The following is a 25,000-nucleotide window of genomic DNA, read 5'->3' as shown; positions in this document are numbered from 1 at the left end:
TAAGGTGAGGAGAGGTGAGGTAGAGAGTACAGTAGTTGACATGCAGCACCAGCAGACATGGGCTGTCCCAAATGGCACCCGATTCCATGACAAACCACTTCATCAACATATATTGATGGGACACAAGTGATAGGCGTTACGTTAATGTATTGTGATACCTGTTCATGTTATATTTTAGGGATATTTCATTAGGAAACTGTTTGTCCTATGGCAGGACCAGAAACTTTGTCATGACAAACAACAATGTGAAATACCATGCACACTCCTACCAGAGCCCTATAGGACCTGCTCAGAAGTAGTACACTATCAGGGAATAGGATGCCATTTGGGATGTACATGACTCTAACGTGAGGGTCTTACCTGTGCCTAAAATCTTTATTTCTGCCAGAGTAACCCACAGGCAGCAGGGAAAGAAAGAGAGAAGTTAGTTGTTAGTGAAGATTAGTAGATTAGTAATTAAAAAAATAATTATGAATAAAACAATAGCAAAGAATTTCCACACTTCAAGATGTCTAACTCTAACATATACCAGGTCTTCAGTTTCTGCCCCTCCATCTCTCTCTCTCTATCCATCCACCTCTCTACCCCTCCACCTCTCTCTCAATACCCTCTCTACCTCTCTCTCAATACCCTATCTCCCTATACAGATCCTCTCCAGACCCTCTACAGACCCTCTACATCCTCTACAGACCCTCTACAGACCCTCTACATCCTCTACAGACCCTCTACATCATCTACAGACCCTCTACAGACCCTCTACACCCTCTACAGACCCTCTACATCCTCAACAGACCCTCTACAGACCCTCTACATCCTCTACAGACCCTCTACATCCTCAACAGACCCTCTACACCCTCTACAGACCCTCTGCATCCTCTACAGACCCTCTACAGACCCTCTACATCCTCTACAGACCCTCTACAGACCCTCTACATCCTCTACAGACCCTCTACAGACCCTCTACATCCTCTACAGACCCTCTACAGACCCTCTACATCCTCTACAGACCCTCTACATCCTCAACAGACCCTCTACAGACCCTCTACATCCTCTACATCCTCAACAGATTCTCTACAGACCCTCTACAGACCCTCTACATCCTCTACATCCTCTACATCCTCAACAGACCCTCTACACCCTCTACATATCCTCTACACCCTCTACAGACCCTCTACATCTTCTACAGACCCTCTACATCCTCTACAGACCCTCTACAGACCCTCTACATCCTCTACAGACCCTCTACATCCTCTACAGACCTTCTACAGACCCTCTACATCCTCTACAGACCCTCTACAGACCCTCTACATCCTCTACAGACCCTCTACAGACCCTCTACATCCTCTACAGACCCTCTACATCCTCTACAGACCCTCTACACCCTCTACAGACCCTCTGCATCCTCAACAGACCCTCTACAGACCCTATACATCCTCTACAGACCCTCTACATCCTCAACAGACCCTCTACACCCTCTACAGACCCTCTGCACCCTCTACAGACCCTCTACATCCTCTACAGACCCTCTACAGACCCTTTACAGACCCTTTATTTCCTCTACATTCTCTACATCCTCTACAGAACCTATACAGACCCTCTACAGACCCTCTACATCCTCTACGTCCTCAACAGACCCTCTACACCCTCTACAGATCCTCTACAGACCCTCTACATCCTCTACAGACCCTCTACATCCTCTACAGATCCTCTACATCTTCTACAGACCCTCTACAGACCCTCTACAGACCCTCTACACCCTCTACAGACCCTCTACATCCTCTACATCCTCTACAGACCCTCTACATCATCTACATCCTCTACATCCTCTACAGACCCTCTACATCTTCTACAGACCCTCTACATCCTCTACAGACCCTCTACACCCTCTACAGACCCTCTACAGACCCTCTACACCCTCTACATACCCTCTACAGACCCTCTACACCCTCTACAGACCCTCTACAGACCCTCTACATCCTCTACATCCTCTACAGGCCCTCTACAGACCCTCTACAGACCCTCTAAACCTCTACAGACCCTCTACATTCTCTACAGACCCTCTACATCCTCTACAGACCCTCTACATCCTCTACAGACCCTCTACATCCTCTACAGACCCTCTACAGACCCTCTACATCCTCTACAGACCCTCTACACCCTCTACAGACCCTCTACACCATCTACAGACCCTCTACACCATCTACAGACCCTCTACAGACCCTCTACAGACCCTCTACAGACTCTCTACAGACCCTCTACATCCTCTACAGACCCTCTACGGATCCTTTCTCTTTCAACAGCATGTCTGCATCAAAAAATAATCCTATTCCCTACCAAGTGCACTACTTTTGACCAGAGTCCTATGGGCCCTGGTCAAGTAGTGCACTACACAGGGAAAATGGTGCCATTTGGGACACAAGTCTAGCTCTAGCCTCCCAGACCTGGGTTCAGATACCATTCTAAATATGTCAAATCATTTTAGCGTTTGCTTTAGCCAGCCTGGAGTACGGGCTAGGTTTTGCACTTTTGTGACTATTCTATTGACTATTCTATAGCTCAATCAAGCCGAGAGGAAGTATTTGGAAATTATTTCAAATAGTATTTGAACCCAGGTGTGATTTCCCCTGTGTCTGTTGCCATGGCTATAGTTGAGTCTAGGTCCTCCTCACCAAACATGTTTATTACCTCATCGCGCAGGAGGTTGGTGGCACCTACATTTGGGAGGACGGACTGGTGGTAACGGCTGGAACAGATCCAATACATCACACACATGGTTTCCACGGTTTCCATGGTTTTTGATGCCATTCCATGAGTTCCGTTCCAGACATTACTATCACCGTTCAGTCCTCAGCGGCCTCCACCGACCTCAAGGTATTTCCTGGTTTAATAAATAAACAACGTAGTAAAATACCTGAGTTCCAGCACGCTGGTAACATTCCCGGTGGTGAAGATACGTCGTACGTAGTTGAAGTCTCCCACGTACAGGCTGCCGTCTGAGCCGCACGCCAGAGCGACGGGCGCCAGGAGTTTGTTGCCGTCAGCCATTCCATTGCAGCTGGGGCAGGAGATGCTACGGTGTCGCCCGTTACCCATCACACTGCCGATCACAGGTGGCTGCTGGGAGACGAACACGTTCTCACCGTTCCCCATGTGCAGGATACCTACGAGAGGAAGATACTAGTAGAAGTCATATAGTCACGATGAAGACGAGGACAGACCACAACGTATCTTCATTCTGAATGAAAACAGATGGACAGAGGACATAACTACCATAGTCACTGTGAGAAGGGCCCATCCAGACTGCCTCTCTATAAAAGGCCGTATCATAGAGGCTTCCTCACTGTGTAGTCAAATCTGCTCTCTACCTGCCCATCCATCCATCCCTCCCTCTCTCTCTCTCTCTCCCCCCCTCTCTCTCTCTCACTCTCTCTCTGACAGATCCAAGTGCCACCTCTCCTCTCCTCTCCCCCCCTCTCTCTCTCCCCCCCCTCTCTCTCTCTCTCTCTGACAGATCCAAGTGCCACCTCTCCTCTCCTCCCCCCCCTCTCTCTCTCTCTGACAGATCCAAGTGCCTCCTCTCCCCTCCCCTCCCCTCTCCTCTCCTCTCCTCTCCTCTCCTCTCCTCTCCTCTCCTCTCCTCTCCTCACCTCTCCTCTCCTCTCCCCTCCTCTCCCCTCCCCTCCCCTCCCCTCTCCTCTCCTCTCCTCTCCTCTTCCTTCCTGAACACTTTACCATGTAAGTACGCTTCATTTCTTGTGATGAGCATCTCTGACAGGGACAGACGGACGAGCTGCATGCCTGACTGGATGAGACCTAAGGTGTGTCCCTAATCCCTTCACGGTGCACTACTTTTGCCCAGGGCCCTAATCGGGAATAGGGTGCCATTTGGGATGATCCCCCTCCACTCCCTCTCCTACTCCCTCTCCTACTCCCTCTCCCACTCCCTCTCCTACTCCCTCTCCTACTCCCTCTCCTACTCCTATGACAGCTTTTTAACAGTAATTCACTGGAAAGGAGAAGTGACCCTCCTCCCCCCAAAAAACCTGTCGGAGTATGAATGACATGCTCTTATGTATAAAATCTTGCTAGAGGGAGAGATTTAAGCCTGTACTGATGCCAAAGCACTATCCTGAGGCAGTATGGTGTGGATATCTTGACTGTGTTGAGGTACCAGGGTACAGGTCTAGTAGACAGGCAGTATGGTGTGTATATATTGACTGTGTTGAGGTACCAGGGTACAGGTCTAGTAGACAGGCAGTATGGTGTGGATATCTTGACTGTGTTGAGGTACCAGGGTACAGGTCTAGTAGACAGGCAGTATGGTGTGGATATATTGACTGTGTTGAGGTACCAGGGTACAGGTCTAGGGGGTAGGAGAGGGAGTAGGAGAGGGGGTAGGAGAGGGGGTAGGAGAGGGAGTAGGAGAGGGGGTAGGAGAGGGAGTAGGAGAGGGAGTAGGAGAGGGAGTAGGAGAGGGGGTAGGAGAGGGAGTAGGAGAGGGAGTAGGAGAGGGAGTAGGAGAGGGGGTAGGAGAGGGAGTGGGAGAGGGAGTAGGAGAGGGGGTAGGAGAGGGGGTAGGAGAGGGAGTAGGAGAGGGGGTAGGAGAGGGGGTAGGAGAGGGAGTAGGAGAGGGGGTAGGAGAGGGAGTAGGAGAGGGAGTAGGAGAGGGAGTAGGAGAGGGGGTAGGAGAGGGAGTGGGAGAGGGAGTAGGAGAGGGAGTAGGAGAGGGAGTAGGAGAGGGAGTAGGAGAGGGAGTAGGAGAGGGGGTAGGAGAGGGAGTAGGAGAGGGAGTAGGAGAGGGAGTAGGAGAGGGGGTAGGAGAGGGAGTAGGAGAGGGAGTAGGAGAGGGGGTAGGAGAGGGAGTAGGAGAGGGAGTAGGAGAGGGAGTAGGAGAGGGAGTAGGAGAGGGGGTAGGAGAGGGAGTAGGAGAGGGAGTAGGAGAGGGAGTAGGAGAGGGGGTAGGAGAGGGAGTAGGAGAGGGAGTAGGAGAGGGGGTAGGAGAGGGAGTAGGAGAGGGAGTAAGAGAGGGGGTAGGAGAGGGAGTAGGAGAGGGGGTAGGAGAGGGAGTAGGAGAGGGAGTAGGAGAGGGAGTGGGAGAGGGAGTAGGAGAGGGGGTAGGAGAGGGAGTAGGAGAGGGAGTAGGAGAGGGAGTAGGAGAGGGGGTAGGAGAGGGAGTAGGAGAGGGAGTAGGAGAGGGAGTAGGAGAGGGAGTAGGAGAGGGAGTGGGAGAGGGGGTAGGAGAGGGAGTAGGAGAGGGAGTAGGAGAGGGAGTAGGAGAGGGAGTAAGAGAGGGAGTAAGAGAGGGGGTAGGAGAGGGAGTAGGAGAGGGGGTAGGAGAGGGAGTAGGAGAGGGGGTAGGAGAGGGAGTAGGAGAGGGAGTAAGAGAGGGGGTAGGAGAGGGAGTAGGAGAGGGAGTAGGAGAGGGAGTAGGAGAGGGGGTAGGAGAGGGGGTAGGAGAGGGAGTAGGAGAGGGGGTAGGAGAGGGAGTAGGAGAGGGAGTAGGAGAGGGGGTAGGAGAGGGAGTAGGAGAGGGGGTAGGAGAGGGAGTAGGAGAGGGGGTAGGAGAGGGAGTAGGAGAGGGAGTAAGAGAGGGGGTAGGAGAGGGAGTAGGAGAGGGAGTAGGAGAGGGAGTAGGAGAGGGGGTAGGAGAGGGAGTAGGAGAGGGAGTAAGAGAGGGGGTAGGAGAGGGAGTAGGAGAGGGAGTAGGAGAGGGAGTAGGAGAGGGGGTAGGAGAGGGAGTAGGAGAGGGAGTGGGAGAGGGAGTAGGAGAGGGGGTAGGAGAGGGAGTAGGAGAGGGAGTAGGAGAGGGGGTAGGAGAGGGAGTAGGAGAGGGAGTAGGAGAGGGAGTAGGAGAGGGAGTAGGAGAGGGAGTAAGAGAGGGGGTAGGAGAGGGAGTAGGAGAGGGAGTAGGAGAGGGAGTAGGAGAGGGGGTAGGAGAGGGAGTAGGAGAGGGAGTAGGAGAGGGAGTAAGATAGGGAGTAGGAGAGGGAGTAGGAGAGGGAGTAGGAGAGGGAGTAGGAGAGGGAGTAGGAGAGGGAGTAAGAGAGGGGGTAGGAGAGGGAGTAGGAGAGGGAGTAAGAGAGGGAGTAGGAGAGGGGGTAGGAGAGGGAGTAGGAGAGGGAGTGGGAGAGGGAGTAGGAGAGGGAGTGGGAGAGGGAGTAGGAGAGGGGGTAGGAGAGGGAGTAGGAGAGGGAGTAGGAGAGGGGGTAGGAGAGGGAGTAGGAGAGGGAGTAGGAGAGGGAGTAGGAGAGGGAGTAGGAGAGGGAGTAAGAGAGGGGGTAGGAGAGGGAGTAGGAGAGGGAGTGGGAGAGGGAGTAGGAGAGGGGGTAGGAGAGGGAGTAGGAGAGGGAGTAGGAGAGGGAGTAGGAGAGGGAGTAAGATAGGGAGTAGGAGAGGGAGTAGGAGAGGGAGTAGGAGAGGGAGTAGGAGAGGGAGTAAGAGAGGGGGTAGGAGAGGGAGTAGGAGAGGGAGTAGGAGAGGGAGTAGGAGAGGGGGTAGGAGAGGGAGTAGGAGAGGGAGTGGGAGAGGGAGTAGGAGAGGGGGTAGGAGAGGGAGTAGGAGAGGGAGTAGGAGAGGGAGTAAGAGAGGGAGTAGGAGAGGGAGTAGGAGAGGGAGTAAGAGAGGGAGTAGGAGAGGGAGTAGGAGAGGGAGTGGGAGAGGGAGTGGGAGAGGGAGTAGGAGAGGGAGGAGGAGAGGGAGTAGGAGAGGGAGTAGGAGAGGGAGTAGGAGAGGGAGTAGGAGAGGGAGTAGGAGAGGGAGTAAGAGAGGGAATAGGAGAGGGAGTAGGAGAGGGAGTGGGAGTAGGAGAGGGAGTAGGAGCGGGAGTAGGAGAGGGAGTAGGAGAGGGAGTAAGATAGGGAGTAAGATAGGGAGTGGGAGAGGGAGTGGGAGAGGGAGTGGGAGAGGGAGTAGGAGAGGGAGTAGGAGAGGGAGTAGGAGAGGGAGTGGGAGAGGGAGTAGGAGAGGGAGTGGGAGTAGGAAAGGGAGTAGGAGAGGGAGTAGGAGAGGGAGTAGGAGAGGGAGTAGGAGAGGGAGTAAGATAGGGAGTAGGAGAGGGAGTAGGAGAGGGAGTAAGATAGGGAGTAGGAGAGGGAGTAGGAGAGGGAGTAGGAGAGGGAGTAGGAGAGGGAGTAAGATAGGGAGTAGGAGAGGGAGTAGGAGAGGGAGTAAGATAGGGAGTAGGAGAGGGAGTAGGAGAGGGAGTAAGATAGGGAGTAGGAGAGGGAGTGGAGGGGGATCACCCCAAATGGCACCCTAGTTAGGTGTACTTACCACTCTGAATGTTTAGAGCATGGTGTTTGTCCAGGGCCCAGCCTCCTAGGTTAGAAGCTGTGATCTCATATCCCTGTAGGACGGCTGTTCTCTTCTCCCAGAGGATCAGGTCTGGACATGACTCATATTCATAACCCACTGAGACTGGAGAGAGGACAGGTAGTTAGTTACTCCATAACCCACTGAGACTAGAGAGAGGACAGGTAGTTAGTTACTCCATAACCCACTGAGACTAGAGAGAGGGGACAGGTAGTTAGTTACTCCATAACCCACTGACACTAGAGAGAGGGGACAGGTAGTTAGTTACTCCATAACCCACTGACACTAGAGAGAGGACAGGTAGTTAGTTACTCCATAACCCACTGAGACTAGAGAGAGGGGACAGGTAGTTAGTTACTCCATAACCCACTGACACTAGAGAGAGGGGACAGGTAGTTAGTTACTCCATAACCCACTGACACTAGAGAGAGGGGACAGGTAGTTAGTTACTCCATAACCCACTGACACTAGAGAGAGGGGACAGGTAGTTAGTTACTCCATAACCCACTGAGACTAGAGAGAGGACAGGTAGTTAGTTACTCCATAACCCACTGAGACTAGAGAGAGGACAGGTAGTTAGTTACTCCATAACCCACTGAGACTAGAGAGAGGACAGGTAGTTAGTTACTCCATAACCCACTGACACTAGAGAGAGGGGACAGGTAGTTAGTTACTCCATAACCCACTGAGACTAGAGAGAGGACAGGTAGTTAGTTACTCCATAACCCACTGAGACTAGAGAGAGGACAGGTAGTTAGTTACTCCATAACCCACTGAGACTGGAGAGAGGACAGGTAGTTAGTTACTCCATAACCCACTGACACTAGAGAGAGGACAGGTAGTTAGTTACTCCATAACCCACTGAGACTAGAGAGAGGACAGGTAGTTAGTTACTCCATAACCCACTGAGACTAGAGAGAGGGGACAGGTAGTTAGTTACTCCATAACCCACTGAGACTGGAGAGAGGACAGGTAGTTAGTTACTCCATAACCCACTGAGACTAGAGAGAGGACAGGTAGTTAGTTACTCCATAACCCACTGAGACTAGAGAGAGGACAGGTAGTTAGTTACTCCATAACCCACTGACACTAGAGAGAGGACAGGTAGTTAGTTACTCCATAACCCACTGACACTAGAGAGAGGACAGGTAGTTAGTTACTCCATAACCCACTGAGACTAGAGAGAGGGGACAGGTAGTTAGTTACTCCATAACCCACTGAGACTGGAGAGAGGACAGGTAGTTAGTTACTCCATAACCCACTGAGACTAGAGAGAGGACAGGTAGTTAGTTACTCCATAACCCACTGAGACTAGAGAGAGGACAGGTAGTTAGTTACTCCATAACCCACTGACACTAGAGAGAGGACAGGTAGTTAGTTACTCCATAACCCACTGACACTAGAGAGAGGACAGGTAGTTAGTTACTCCATAACCCACTGAGACTAGAGAGAGGGGACAGGTAGTTAGTTACTCCATAACCCACTGAGACTAGAGAGAGGACAGGTAGTTAGTTACTCCATAACCCACTGAGACTAGAGAGAGGGGACAGGTAGTTAGTTACTCCATAACCCACTGACACTAGAGAGAGGACAGGTAGTTAGTTACTCCATAACCCACTGACACTAGAGAGAGGACAGGTAGTTAGTTACTCCATAACCCACTGAGACTAGAGAGAGGGGACAGGTAGTTAGTTACTCCATAACCCACTGAGACTAGAGAGAGGGGACAGGTAGTTAGTTACTCCATAACCCACTGACACTAGAGAGAGGACAGGTAGTTAGTTACTCCATAACCCACTGACACTAGAGAGAGGACAGGTAGTTAGTTACTCCATAACCCACTGAGACTAGAGAGAGGACAGGTAGTTAGTTACTCCATAACCCACTGAGACTAGAGAGAGGGGACAGGTAGTTAGTTACTCCATAACCCACTGAGACTAGAGAGAGGGGACAGGTAGTTAGTTACTCCATAACCCACTGAGACTAGAGAGAGGACAGGTAGTTAGTTACTCCATAACCCACTGAGACTAGAGAGAGGACAGGTAGTTAGTTACTCCATAACCCACTGACACTAGAGAGAGGACAGGTAGTTAGTTACTCCATAACCCACTGACACTAGAGAGAGGGGACAGGTAGTTAGTTACTCCATAACCCACTGAGACTAGAGAGAGGGGACAGGTAGTTAGTTACTCTAAATAAGACCAGGTAAAAATAGATTCAGAACAATCTTTATTGTTCCATTGCTGATTAACAACAGACATACAAGTAGAACAACACAATCAATCAATCATAATTCAATCAATCAATCAATCATAATTCAATCAATCAATCCATCTTCCATGCATTTTTAAATGTTTTATTTATATAACCTTTATTTAATTAGGCAAGTTAGTTAAGAAGAAATTCTTATTTACAATGACGGCCTACCCCGGGCAAACCCAGACAACGCTAGGCCAAATTGTGCGCCGCCCTATGGGAATCCCAATCACGGCCGGATGTGATGCAGGCTGGATACGAACCAGGTACTGCAGTGACACCTCTTGCACTGAGATGCAGTGTCTTAGACCACTGCGCCACTCGGGAGCCCGGGTCAAGCCATCAATCAATCAATCTATCCATAACTCAATCAAGCCATCAATCAATCAATCTATCCATAACTCAATCAAGCCATCAATCAATCAATCTATCCATAACTCAATCAAGCCATCAATCAATCAATCTATCCATAACTCAATCAAGCCATCAATCAATCAATCTATCCATAACTCAATCAAGCCATCAATCAATCAATCTATCCATAACTCAATCAAGCCATCGATTACATACAAATACAGGTATTTACTTCCACCAAAAGCCGACCAACATACAAGTACCGTAAAAACAAAGGATAAAACAGAATGAACTTTCCCTTACCGAAGGCCTCAGAAAGCCCATAGACCTTCTGACTGTAAACATCAGCCTTGTCCCAGATGAAGTTATAGTTGAGATTAGGAGCAGCAGGGAACCACTTCCTGAACAGTCTTCCCTCCACCGCCACCATAAGGTGTACCTTCATCAGGTTAAAGGGCACGGTGGAGTGGGTCAGGGTCACCCGCAGGATGGATTTATACCCAGGGCTCCTGCTGCTCAGGTAGCTCAACACCATGTCTGTCCCGGGGATAGGAATCTCTTCCTGGAGAGCCTGGGGAGAGGGGGGAAGAAATAGATGGTTACACCGGGGGACATATTGACCGTTATACTAACACACTACTGCTCAGGTAGCGTAACACCATGTCTGTCCCGGGGATAGGAACCTCTTCCTGGAGAGCCTGTGAGGTGGGGGGAAGATAGAGTGTTACACCACCAGGAACAGGAGGAGCAGGTTTGTTATTATCTATCATTCAATTCTTTCATATGATAACTGACACTAATATGCACTTGGACACTCAACACATGTACAGTTTGTGTCCATGTGTTGATGCACTAGAGATTACTTAATACCCTGGTGTTGGTATAGACTGTCTCCACCCCCTGGTGTTGGTATAGACTGTCTCCACCCCCTGGTGTTGGTATATACTGTCTCCACCCCCTGGTGTTGGTATATACTGTCTCCACCCCCTGGTGTTGATATAGACTGTCTCCACCCCCTGGTGTTGGTATATACTGTCTCCACCCCCTGGTGTTGATATAGACTGTCTCCACCCCCTGGTGTTGGTATATACTGTCTCCACCCCCTGGTGTTGGTATAGACTGTCTCCACCCCCTGGTGTTGGTATAGACTGTCTCCACCCCCTGGTGTTGATATAGCCTGTCTCCACCTCCTGGTGTTGGTATAGACTGTCTCCACCCCCTGGTGTTGATATATACTGTCTCCACCCCCTGGTGTTGGTATATACTGTCTCCACCTCCCTGGTGTTGGTATATACTGTCTCCACCCCCTGGTGTTGGTATAGACTGTCTCCACCCCCTGGTGTTGGTATATACTGTCTCCACCCCCTGGTGTTGGTATAGACTGTCTCCACCCCCTGGTGTTGGTATAGACTGTCTCCATCCCCTGGTGTTGATATAGACTTTCTCCACTCCCTGGTGTTGGTATAGACTGTCTCCACCCTCTGGTGTTGGTATAGACTGTCTCCACCTCCCTGGTGTTGGTATAGACTGTCTCCACCTCCTTGGTGTTGGTATAGACTGTCTCCACCCCCTGGTGTTGGTATAGACTGTCTCCACCTCCCTGGTGTTGGTATAGACTGTCTCCACCCCCTGGTGTTGGTATAGATTGTCTCCACCCCCCTGGTGTTGGTATAGACTGTCTCCACCCCATGGTGTTGGTATAGACTGTCTCCACCCCCTGGTGTTGGTATAGACTGTCTCCACCCCCTGGTGTTGGTATAGACTGTCTCCACCCCCTGGTGTTGGTATAGACTGTCTCCACCTCCCTGGTGTTGGTATAGACTGTCTCCACCTCCCTGGTGTTGGTATAGACTGTCTCCACCCCCTGGTGTTGGTATAGACTGTCTCCACCCCCTGGTGTTGGTATAGACTGTCTCCACCCCCTGGTGTTGGTATAGACTGTCTCCACCCCCTGGTGTTGGTATAGACTGTCTCCACCCCCCTGGTGTTGGTATATACTGTATCCACCCCCTGGTGTTGGTATATACTGTGTTGTCCACCCCCTGGTGTTGGTATATACTGTCTCCACCCCCTGGTGTTGATATAGACTGTCTCCACCCCCTGGTGTTGGTATATACTGTCTCCACCCCCTGGTGTTGGTATAGACTGTCTCCACCCCCTGGTGTTGGTATAGACTGTCTCCACCCCCTGGTGTTGATATAGACTGTCTCCACCTCCCTGGTGTTGGTATAGACTGTCTCCATCCCCTGGTGTTGATATAGCCTGTCTCCACCTCCTGGTGTTGGTATAGACTGTCTCCACCCCCTGGTGTTGGTATAGACTGTCTCCACCCCCTGGTGTTGGTATAGACTGTCTCCACCCCCTGGTGTTGGTATAGACTGTCTCCACCTCCCTGGTGTTGGTATAGACTGTGTCCACCTCCCTGGTGTTGGTATAGACTGTCTCCACCTCCCTGGTGTTGGTATAGACTGTCTCCACCCCCTGGTGTTGGTATAGTCTGTCTCCACCTCCCTGGTGTTGGTATAGACTGTCTCCACCTCCCTGGTGTTGGTATAGACTGTCTCCACCTCCCTGGTGTTGGTATAGACTGTCTCCACCTCCCTGGTGTTGGTATATACTGTCTCCACCCCCTGGTGATGGTATAGACTGTCTCCACCTCCCTGGTGTTGGTATAGACTGTCTCCACCTCCTTGGTGTTGGTATAGACTGTCTCCACCCCCTGGTGTTGGTATAGACTGTCTCCACCTCCCTGGTGTTGATATAGACTGTCTCCACCCCCTGGTGTTGGTATAGATTGTCTCCACCCCCCTGGTGTTGGTATAGACTGTCTCCACCCCATGGTGTTGGTATAGACTGTCTCCACCCCCTGGTGTTGGTATAGACTGTCTCCACCCCCTGGTGTTGGTATAGACTGTCTCCACCCCCTGGTGTTGGTATAGACTGTCTCCACCTCCCTGGTGTTGGTATAGACTGTCTCCACCTCCCTGGTGTTGGTATAAACTGTCTCCACCCCCTGGTGTTGGTATAGACTGTCTCCACCCCCTGGTGTTGGTATAGACTGTCTCCACCCCCTGGTGTTGGTATAGACTGTCTCCACCCCCTGGTGTTGGTATAGACTGTCTCCACCCCCCTGGTGTTGGTATATACTGTATCCACCCCCTGGTGTTGGTATATACTGTGTTGTCAACCCCCTGGTGTTGGTATATACTGTCTCCACCCCCTGGTGTTGATATAGACTGTCTCCACCCCCTGGTGTTGGTATATACTGTCTCCACCCCCTGGTGTTGGTATAGACTGTCTCCACCCCCTGGTGTTGGTATAGACTGTCTCCACCCCCTGGTGTTGATATAGACTGTCTCCACCTCCCTGGTGTTGGTATAGACTGTCTCCATCCCCTGGTGTTGATATAGCCTGTCTCCACCTCTTGGTGTTGGTATAGACTGTCTCCACCCCCTGGTGTTGATATATACTGTCTCCACCCCCTGGTGTTGGTATATACTGTCTCCACCTCCCTGGTGTTGGTATATACTGTCTCCACCCCCTGGTGTTGGTATAGACTGTCTCCACCCCCTGGTGTTGGTATAGACAGTCTCCATCCCCTGGTGTTGATATAGACTGTCTCCACCCCCTGGTGTTGGTATAGACTGTCTCCACCCCCTGGTGTTGGTATAGACTGTCTCCACCCCCTGGTGTTGGTATAGACTGTCTCCACCTCCCTGGTGTTGGTATAGACTGTCTCCACCTCCCTGGTGTTGGTATAGACTGTCTCCACCTCCCTGGTGTTGGTATAGACTGTCTCCACCTCCCTGGTGTTGGTATATACTGTCTCCACCCCCTGGTGTTGGTATAGACTGTCTCCACCTCCCTGGTGTTGGTATAGACTGTCTCCACCTCCTTGGTGTTGGTATAGACTGTCTCCACCCCCTGGTGTTGGTATAGACTGTCTCCACCTCCCTGGTGTTGGTATAGACTGTCTCCACCCCCTGGTGTTGGTATAGATTGTCTCCACCCCCCTGGTGTTGGTATAGACTGTCTCCACCCCATGGTGTTGGTATAGACTGTCTCCACCCCCTGGTGTTGGTATAGACTGTCTCCACCCCCTGGTGTTGGTATAGACTGTCTCCACCCCCTGGTGTTGGTATAGACTGTCTCCACCTCCCTGGTGTTGGTATAGACTGTCTCCACCTCCCTGGTTTTGGTATAGACTGTCTCCACCCCCTGGTGTTGGTATAGACTGTCTCCACCCCCTGGTGTTGGTATAGACTGTCTCCACCCCCTGGTGTTGATATAGACTGTCTCCACCTCCCTGGTGTTGGTATAGACTGTCTCCATCCCCTGGTGTTGATATAGACTGTCTCCACCCCCTGGTGTTGGTATAGACTGTCTCCACCCCCTGGTGTTGGTATAGACTGTCTCCACCCCCTGGTGTTGGTATAGACTGTCTCCACCCCCTGGTGTTGGTATAGACTGTCTCCACCCCCTGGTGTTGGTATAGACTGTCTCCACCCCCTGGTGTTGGTATATATTGTCTCCACCCCCCTGGTGTTGGTATAGACTGTCTCCACCCCATGGTGTTGGTATAGACTGTCTCCACCCCCTGGTGTTGGTATAGACTGTCTCCACCCCCTGGTGTTGGTATAGACTGTCTCCACCCCCTGGTGTTGGTATAGACTGTCTCCACCTCCCTGGTGTTGGTATAGACTGTCTCCACCTCCCTGGTTTTGGTATAGACTGTCTCCACCCCCTGGTGTTGGTATAGACTGTCTCCACCCCCTGGTGTTGGTATAGACTGTCTCCACCCCCTGGTGTTGGTATAGACTGTCTCCACCCCCCTGGTGTTGGTATATACTGTATCCACCCCCTGGTGTTGGTACATACTGTGTTGTCCACCCCCTGGTGTTGGTATATACTGTATCCACCCCCTGGTGTTGGTACATACTGTGTTGTCCACCCCCTGGTGTTGGTACAGACTGTCTCCACCCCCTGGTGTTTGTATAGACTGTGTTGTCCACCCCCTGGTGTTGGTATAGACTGTCTCCACCCCCTGGTGTTGGTATAGACTGTCTCCACCCCCTGGTGTTGGTATAGACTGTGTTGTCCACCCCCTGGTGTTGGTATAGACTGTCTCCATCCCCTGGTGTTGGTATATACTGTCTCCACCCCCTGGTGTTGGTATATACTGTCTCCACCCCCTGGTGTTGGTATATACTGGCTCCACCCCCTGGTGTTGGTATAGACTGTCTCCATCCCCTGGTGTTGGTATAGACTGTGTTGTCCACCCCCTGGTGTTGGTATAGACTGTGTTGTCCACCCCCTGGTGTTGGTATAGACTGTGTTGTCCACCCCCTGGTGTTGGTATAGACTGTCTCCACCCCCTGGTGTTGGTATATACTGTCTCCACCCCCTGGTGTGGGTATATACTGGCTCCACCCCGTGGTGTTGGTATATACTGTCTCCAACCCCTGGTGTGGGTATAGACTGTCTCCACCCCCTGGTGTTGGTATAGACTGTCTCCACCCCCTGGTGTTGGTATATACGGTCTCCACCCCCTGGTGTTGGTATAGACTGTCTCCACCCCCTGGTGTTGGTATAGACTGTCTCCACCCCCTGGTGTTGGTAGAGACTGTCTCCACCCCCTGGTGTTGATATAGACTGTGTTGTCCACCCCCTGGTGTTGGTATAGACTGTGTTGTCCACCCCCTGGTGTTGGTATAGACTGTGTTGTCCACCCTCTGGTGTTGGTATAGACTGTCTCCTGGTGTTGGTATAGACTGTCTCCACCCCCTGGTGTTGCTATAGACTGTCTCCACCCCCTGGTGTTGATATATACTGTCTCCACCCCCTGGTGTTGGTATAGACTGTCTCCACCCCCTGGTGTTGGTATAGACTGTGTTGTCCACCCCCTGGTGTTGGTACAGACTGTCTCCACCCCCTGGTGTTGGTATAGACTGTGTTGTCCACCCCCTGGTGTTGGTATAGACTGTGTTGTCCACCCCCTGGTGTTAATATACACTGTCTCCACCCCCTGGTGTTGGTATAGACTGTCTCCACCCCCTGGTGTTGGTATACACTGTGTTGTCCACCCCCTGGTGTTGGTATAGACTGTGTTGTCCACCCCCTGGTGTTGGTATATACTGTGTTGTCCACCCCCTGGTGTTGGTATAGACTGTGTTGTCCACCCCCTGGTGTTGGTATAGACTGTGTTGTCCACCCCCTGGTGTTGGTATATACTGTGTTGTCCACCCCCTGGTGTTGGTATAGACTGTGTTGTCCACCCCCTGGTGTTGGTCTAGACTGTGTTGTCCACCCCCTGGTGTTGGTATATACTGTCTCCACCTCCCTGGTGTTGGTATAGACTGTGTTGTCCACCCCCTGGTGTTGGTATAGACTGTGTTGTCCACCCCCTGGTGTTAATATAGACTGTCTCCACCCCCTGGTGTTGATATAGACTGTGTTGTCCACCCCCTGGTGTTGGTATAGACTGTGTTGTCCACCCCCTGGTGTTGGTATATACTGTCTTCACCCCCTGGTGTTGGTAGAGACTGTCTCCACCCCCTGGTGTTGGTATAGACTGTGTTGTCCACCCCCTGGTGTTGGTATAGACTGTGTTGTCCACCCCCTGGTGTTGGTATATACTGTCTTCACCCCCTGGTGTTGGTAGAGACTGTCTCCACCCCCTGGTGTTGGTATAGACTGTGTTGTCCACCCCCTGGTGTTGGTATAGACTGTGTTGTCCACCCCCTGGTGTTGGTATAGACTCTCCACCCGGGGCAGTTTTATTGCAGACAGACAGACAGACAGACAGACAGACAGACAGACAGACAGACAGACAGACAGACAGTGGTAGTTAAGCAGGATAGCTGGTAGTGTAATGTTTCTCTAAACTGTCCTCAGGCCACTCTAAATATGTTTGATGTCTAAATCAATTCCATTGTTAATTAACACACCTGATTCAACTCATCCAGCCATTGATCCGTTGAATCAGGTTCACTGGCTAGCGGTTAAATAGTTAAAGGTTACAACCGGTATGTGTTGCTGGAGAAACCCCAGAATATAGCTGGTTGGGAAACACCGGACACGCTTAAAGCGTCTCAGAGTACGAGGTGATCCAGGATCAGTTTTGCCTTTTTATATCATAATCATCATATCATAACAAGATTTTAAAAGGCTGCGTTTAGACAGGCAGCCCAATTCTGACTTTTTTTTACCACCAGTAATTGGTCACTTGACCAATCACATATCTTTTCACATCATATATTTTTCAGAGCTGAGAAATATGAGCATTGAGCTGGCTGTGTAAACGCAGCCATGGACAAGGAGGACCAGATCCTAGATGCACACTTCTGCTCTGAGACTCTTTATGAATACAGGCCCAAGGGTTAACGTTTAACGGTCACTGGCTGGTCTGATGCACCCTGCCCAGCGTCCTAACGATCCAGAACAGGCCGGGAAGGTCGGGCTGTTCTTTACCATTATGATGTGTTATGTTATGATAGATAAAGACAGAGAGAGCGAGAGAGAGAGAGAGAGAGAGAGAGAGAGAGAGAGAGAGAGAGAGAGAGAGAGAGAGAGAGAGAGAGAGAGAGAGAGAGAGAGAGAGAGGGATGGGCTGGGCTGGTAAAGAGTAGATCAGACTAAACAGTGAGGACGCCTCTATGATACTGCCTTTTAAACACCCACTTGTAAACCTCATAGAAATTAAAATGTGTCCTGGGTGTTGAGGAGATGTATTTATCATCGTCATCATTCTGCACCGAGAAAGTACGATGCACACTGTAAACCGCCCACGTTTCCACACACCAATTACACTGGTCAGATAGCATCACATGACTGAGTCATTATTATACTGGTCAGATAGCATCACAGGACTGAGTCATTATTACACTGGTCAGATAGCATCATAGGACTGAGTCATTATTACACTGGTCAGATAACATCATAGGACTGAGTCATTATTACACTGGTCAGATAGCATCACAGGACTGAGTCATTATTATACTGGTCAGATAGCATCATAGGACTGAGTCATTATTACACTGGTCAGATAGCATCACAGGACTGAGTCATTATTATACTGGTCAGATAGCATCATAGGACTGAGTCATTATTACACTGGTCAGATAGCATCATAGGACTGAGTCATTATTACACTGGTCAGATAGCATCATAGGACTGAGTCATTATTACACTGGTCAGATAGCATCATAGGACTGAGTCATTATTACACTGGTCAGATAGCATCACAGGTGTCTGGTTTATGGTCTTTAGAGTGGGGAGCTTTAGCCGTCTGTACCACGTCTGGCATTGATCATTATAATAGGAGAGATAGGAAGAGGAGAGGAGAAGATAACAGAACAGAACAGAAAATCACAGAAGAGAACAGAACAGAGGAGAACAGAAGAGAGGAGAACAGAGGAGAACAGAAGAGAACAGAGGAGAACAGAACAGAACAGAACAGAAGAGTACAGAAGAGAACAGAACAGAAGAGAGGAGAACAGAGGAGAACAGAAGAGAACAGAACAGAAGAGAACAGAGGAGAACAGAAGAGAACAGAAGAGAAGAGAACAGAACAGAAGAGAACAGAACAGAACAGAAGAGTACAGAAGATGGTGCATGTAAACCACAACCCACAGTGCAGAGATGAGAGGAAGGGGGTACTGAGAGGACAAGATGGTGGCTCATTCATCCCCCTCCACTCCTCTGTTACTATTCCCCAGGTCGTTGCTGTAAATGAGAATGCGTTCTCAGTCAACATACCTGGTAAAATAGGGGTGAAAAAAACCCAGAGATCCTATTATATTGCTGGGATTCAAATTGAAATTCTATCGGGGTCTGTACCTGTATTTCAGGTACGATGGTCCCCCTCTCGGCGCAGGCCCCAGCGAAGGCGGTGAGGGGCGCAGGCGACAAGATGGGGGATGGACGCGTGAACCCGCTGACATCACAGCTGGGGATCTCGTTCTCCTCGTGACGCATCACGATGGTATCCATGACGAAGAAGCGTCCCCACGGCAACCACAGCGTGTGCTCCTGGGTGATGAACGGAGCGCGCTCGAAGCGCAGGGCGATGGCCACGCCACCGTTGGTCACCAGGTCAAAACTTGGAAGGAGCACAAGAACAAGGTGGAATTAAGGTGAACAAATCTGACTTTAAAGGGACATTTCACCACACAATGTTGACTGGTGTTTACAGACCCTAAAATACGGTCTTATACACTGAGTGGACAAAACATTAAGAACACCTGCTCTTTCCATGACATAGACTGACCAGGTGAAAGTTATGATCCCTTATTGATGTCACTTGTTAAATCCACTTCAATCAGTGTAGATTAATGGGAAGAGATTGTTAAGCCTTGAGACAATTGAGACATGGATTGTGTATGTGTGCCAGTCAGAGGGTGAATGGGCAAGACAAAATATTTAAGTGCCTTTGAACAGGGTCTGGTAGTAGGTGCCAGGCGCACCGTTTTTTTGTCAAGAACCGCAACGCTGCTGGGTTTTTCAAGCTCAACAGTTTCCCGTGTGTATCAAGAATGGTATATGAATTCATGATTAATTTGTTTTAATTATTTTCATTAATTTATAGACATAATGCATATCCTTCGGAAAACAAAGAAATAACAATGGATATTATCTCTAATTGTTAATCCGCTACGTATTCAAGGTTTTATCCCTGTCATATTTAATTCATCGTATAGTGAATATCTCTAATGAACCCTAATTAAGAGTGTGGCTATTGTGATCACATTGTATTGAACTAATGTAACAGACTAAATGAAAAGACTATCGTTAAAAATGATGCTGTTTTATTGGTTCCACCATTTACTTCACTCTCTGTCTCTCTCTCAGTCACTCTCTGTCTCTCTCTCAGTCACTCTCTGTCTCTCTCAGTCACTCTCTGTCTCTCTCAGTCACTCTCTGTCTCTCTCTCAGTCACTCTCTGTCACTCTCTCAGTCACTCTCTGTCTCTCTCAGTCACTCTCTGTCTCTCTCAGTCACTCTCTGTCACTCTCTCAGTCACTCTCTGTCTCTCTCTCAGTCACTCTCTGTCACTCTCTCAGTCACTCTCTGTCTCTCTCTCAGTCACTCTCTGTCACTCTCTCAGTCACTCTCTGTCTCTCTCTCAGTCACTCTCTGTCACTCTCTCAGTCACACGTTCCTGTAAAAACACAAGAGAACGATGAAGCTAATGCATTGATGACACGCAGTAGGAGCCCCGAGGCTGAAGCTAATGCATTGATGACACGCAGTAGGAGCCCCGAGGCTGAAGCTAATGCATTGATGACACGCAGTAGGAGCCCCGAGGCTGAAGCTAATGCATTGATGACACGCAGTAGGAGCCCCGAGGCTGAAGCTAATGCATTGATGACACGCAGTAGGAGCCCCGAGGCTGAAGCTAATGCATTGATGACACGCAGTAGGAGCCCCGAGGCTGAAGCTAATGCATTGATGACACGCAGTAGGAGCCCCGAGGCTGAAGCTAATGCATTGATGACACGCAGTAGGAGCCCCGAGGCTGAAGCTAATGCATTGATGACACGCAGTAGGAGCCCCGAGGCTGAAGCTAATGCATTGATGACACGCAGTAGGAGCCCCGAGGCTGAAGCTAATGCATTGATGACACGCAGTAGGAGCCCCGAGGCTGAAGCTAATGCATTGATGACACGCAGTAGGAGCCCCGAGGCTGAAGCTAATGCATTGATGACACGCAGTAGGAGCCCCGAGGCTGAAGCTAATGCATTGATGACACGCAGTAGGAGCCCCGAGGCTGAAGCTAATGCATTGATGACACGCAGTAGGAGCCCCGAGGCTGAAGCTAATGCATTGATGACACGCAGTAGGAGCCCCGAGGCTGAAGCTAATGCATTGATGACACGCAGTAGGAGCCCCGAGGCTGAAGCTAATGCATTGATGACACGCAGTAGGAGCCCCGAGGCTGAAGCTAATGCATTGATGACACGCAGTAGGAGCCCCGAGGCTGAAGCTAATGCATTGATGACACGCAGTAGGAGCCCCGAGGCTGAAGCTAATGCATTGATGACACGCAGTAGGAGCCCCGAGGCTGAAGCTAATGCATTGATGACACGCAGTAGGAGCCCCGAGGCTGAAGCTAATGCATTGATGACACGCAGTAGGAGCCCCGAGGCTGAAGCTAATGCATTGATGACACGCAGTAGGAGCCCCGAGGCTGAAGCTAATGCATTGATGACACGCAGTAGGAGCCCCGAGGCTGAAGCTAATGCATTGATGACACGCAGTAGGAGCCCCGAGGCTGAAGCTAATGCATTGATGACACGCAGTAGGAGCCCCGAGGCTGAAGCTAATGCATTGATGACACGCAGTAGGAGCCCCGAGGCTGAAGCTAATGCATTGATGACACGCAGTAGGAGCCCCGAGGCTGAATTGATGTCACACGCTGAACGGCCAATAGCAATGTGTTATTATCTGTTTAAACAGAACGGAGACTTACTTTTTTAAGTTCGGGCACATAGGATCCATCCCAATTGGCACCTTATTCCCCTATATAGCGCATTACTTTCAACCAGGGCCCGCCCAATAGGGTATGGTCAAAAGTAGAGCACAATGGAGTGAATATAGTGCCATTTAGGATGCATCTATGACGTGTCTCCTCAGCCCTGTTTGTGTCGCTGATCATATTTAAATGTAGCCTATGAGGCATAAAGCTACTAGGAACAGAGGAGATCTGTTCTGTGCAGCAGCTAAAATGGAGGAAGCCACATCTCCGTCGATCTCTCACACCGAGGCTAGCCTGTCCGCTCTCACATCCGTCCGTCTAAAAGCACTGCAATGCAATCAGAGCTCTCTCTCTCTGCCCTGCATACATAGCACAACTCTGCCTAGGCCCGGTTGGCCTGGCCTGGCCTGGTCTGACTGAGCTGGCCCGGCTAGAATGAGCTGGCCCGGCTGGTCTGGTCTGGTTTGACTGAGCTGGCCCGGCTAGAATGGGCTGGCCCTGCTGGTCTGGTCTGGTCTGACCCGGCTGGAATGGGCTCGCCCGGCTGGTCTGGTCTGGTCTGAGCTGGCCCGGCTAGAATGGGCGGCCTGGTCAAACTGGGCTGGCCTGGTCTGACTCCCTATCAGTCTCGCTGCCTCGCTGCCTGATCTTTCCCTCTCTCTGAACACAACCAGCAGAACTTAGTCAGCTAGAGGCCTCTCATAGAGTACTGTGTAGTACTGTATAACATGGTATTGTATAGTATTGTATAGTACTGTATTGAATTGTATAGTATTGTATAGTACTATAGTGTATTACATAGTATTGTATAGTACTGTATAATATGGTATAGTATTGTATAGCACGGTATTAAATTATATAGTATTGTATAGTACTCTATTGATTGTATAGTATTGTATAGTACTGTATTGAATTACATAGTATTGTATAGTACTGTATTGTAATGTATAGTATTATATAGTACTGTATTGAATTGAATGGTATTGTATAGTACTGTATTGAATTGTATAGTACTGTATAGAACTGTATTGCATTGTATTGTATAGTGCTGTATTGAACTGTATTGAACTGTATAGTATTGTATATTACTGTTTTGAATTGTATAGTATTGTATAGTACTGTATTGGATTGTATAGTATTGTATAGTACTGTATTGAATGGTATGGTATTGCATATTATTGTATAGTACTATATTGTATTGCATAGAATGGTATTGTATTGTATAGAATGCTATTGTATTGTATAGTACTGTATTGTATTGTATAATATTGTATATTATTGTATAGTACTGCATTGAATTGTATAGAATGGTATTGTATTGTGACCGCAGAACACTTCCACCTCCACCGCCACTACAGTCAATTAGCTGGTCAACCTGCCGACCCACCTGCGACCGGGGACAGTAGTCACTCCCAATGGACCCTGCAGGCTACAGCCTCTGATTCAGGGGCTCTGCCACGTAGACAGCCCTGCTATTAATATACATCACCCACCCCTCTGGAATACAGTGACCTGATTGGCTGAAGCAGTAAACAAAGGTCTATGCCGCCCTTGGTACTGCGCTGTGCCCTTGGCCAGGAGAGCATACTACTGTCTTGTATGAGGATGATGGTAAATACAGTGGGGCAAAAAAGTATTTAGTCAGCCACCAATTGTGCAAGTTCTCCCACATAAAAAGATGAGAGAGGCCTGTAATTTTCATCATAGGTACACTTCAACTATGACAGACAAAATGAGAAAAAAAAATCCAGAAAATCACATTGTAGGATTTTTTATGAATTTATTTGCAAATTATGGTGGAAAATAAGTATTTGGTCAATAACAAAAGTTTATCTCAATACTTTGTTATATACCCTTTGTTAGCAATGACAGAGGTCACACGTTTTCTGTAAGTCTTCACAAGGTTTTCACACACTGTTGCTGGTATTTTGGCCCATTCCTCCATGCAGATCTCCTCTAGAGCAGTGATGTTTTGGGGCTGTTGCTGGGCAACACGGACTTTCAACTCCCTCCAAAGATTTTCTATGGGGTTGAGATCTGGAGACTGGCTAGGCCACTCCAGGACCTTGAAATGCTACTTACGAAGCCACTCCTTCGTTGCCCGGGCGGTGTGTTTGGGATCATTGTCATGCTGAAAGACCCAGCCACATTTCATCTTCAATGCCCTTGCTGATGGAAGGAGGTTTTCACTCAAAATCTCACCATACATGGCCCCATTCATTCAGTCCTTTACACGGATCAGTCGTCCTGGTCCCTTTGCAGAAAAACAGCCCCAAAGCATGATGTTTCCACCCCCATGCTTCACAGTAGGTATGGTGTTCTTTGGATGCAACTCAGCATTCTTTGTCCTCCAAACACGACGAGTTGAGTTTTTACCAAAAAGTTATATTTTGGTTTCATCTGACCATATGACATTCTCCCAATCTTCTTCTGGATCATCCAAATGCTCTCTAGCAAACTTCAGACGGGCCTGGACATGTACTGGCTTAAGCAGGGGGACACGTCTGGCACTGCAGGATTTGAGTCCCTGGCAGCGTAGTGTGTTACTGATGGTAGGCTTTGTTACTTTGGTCTAACCCCTAACCCCTAACCAATAACCCTAACCCCTAACCCTAACCTTGAACCTTAACCCCTAACCACAACTCTAACCCCTAACCCCTAACCATAACTCTAACCCATAACCCTAACCCCTAACTCTAAACCCTAAATCTAACCCTAACCCCTAACCAATAACCCTAACCTTAACCCCTAACCCCTAACCAATAACCCCTAACCTCGAACCCCTAACCTTAACCCCTAACCCTAACTCTAACCCCTATATCTAACCCTAACCCCTAACCCTAACTCCTATGTCTAACCCTAACCCCAAACCCTAACCCCTAACCCTGACTCTAACCCTAACCCCTAACCCCTAACCTCTAACCCTAATCCCTATCCCTATCCCTATCCCTAACCCTGACTCTAACCCTAACCCCTAACCTCTAACCCTAATCCCTATCCCTATCCCTATCCCTATCCCTAACCCTGACTCTAACCCTAACCCCTAACCTCTAACCCTAATCCCTATCCCTATCCCTATCCCTATCCCTATCCCTCTCCCTATCCCTAACCCCTAACTCTAACCCTAACCCCTAACCTCTAACCCCTATCCCCTATGTGTGTGTGTGTGTGGACGTGTTTAACTATTCTTGTGGGGACCAGAAGTCCCTACAAGAATAGTAAACAAACAAAAAGTTGACCAGCTGGGGACATTTTGTTAGTCCCCACAAGGTCAAATGCTAATTCTAGGGGGTTTAGGGTTAGGGTTAGAATTAAGTTAAATATTAAGGTTAGGAGCCAGGGTTAGTTGTAGGTTTAGGGTTAGGGGTTAGGGAAAATAGGATTTTGAATGGGACTGAATTGTATGTCCCCACAAGGTTAGTTGTACAAGACTGTGTGTGTGTGTGTGTGTGTGTGTGTGTGTGTGTGTGTGTGTGTGTGTGTGTGTGTGTGTGTGTGTGTGTGTGTGTGTGTGTGTGTGTGTGTGTGTGTGTGTGTGTGTGTGTGTGTCTAGAGGTCTCACCTGCCGTCCTGCCTGGTGATTGTGTAACCATATGCAGGGGT

The 25,000-nt window shown here is 49.6% G+C and overlaps 1 protein-coding gene across 1 annotated transcript in view; it reads right to left on the bottom strand.

Annotated features, from left to right (window-relative positions):
* LOC139548337 (teneurin-4) overlaps window positions 1-25,000 on the bottom strand; it is a gene marked incomplete at its 5' end in the record, with an annotated part of 289,854 nt that overhangs the window by 156,883 nt on the left and 107,971 nt on the right. The window contains 6 exon segments of the mRNA XM_071357954.1: window positions 361-381; window positions 2,912-3,161; window positions 7,273-7,416; window positions 10,225-10,492; window positions 18,760-19,021; window positions 24,960-25,000. The exon segment at window positions 24,960-25,000 is cut by the window's right edge and continues 79 nt beyond it. Of these exon segments, the coding sequence (XP_071214055.1) occupies window positions 361-381; window positions 2,912-3,161; window positions 7,273-7,416; window positions 10,225-10,492; window positions 18,760-19,021; window positions 24,960-25,000 (986 nt within the window).

Source organism: Salvelinus alpinus, chromosome 21 (assembly GCF_045679555.1).
Source record: "Salvelinus alpinus chromosome 21, SLU_Salpinus.1, whole genome shotgun sequence".
Lineage (NCBI taxonomy): Eukaryota > Metazoa > Chordata > Actinopteri > Salmoniformes > Salmonidae > Salvelinus > Salvelinus alpinus.
This window is presented reverse-complemented; position numbering and strand designations above follow the sequence as displayed.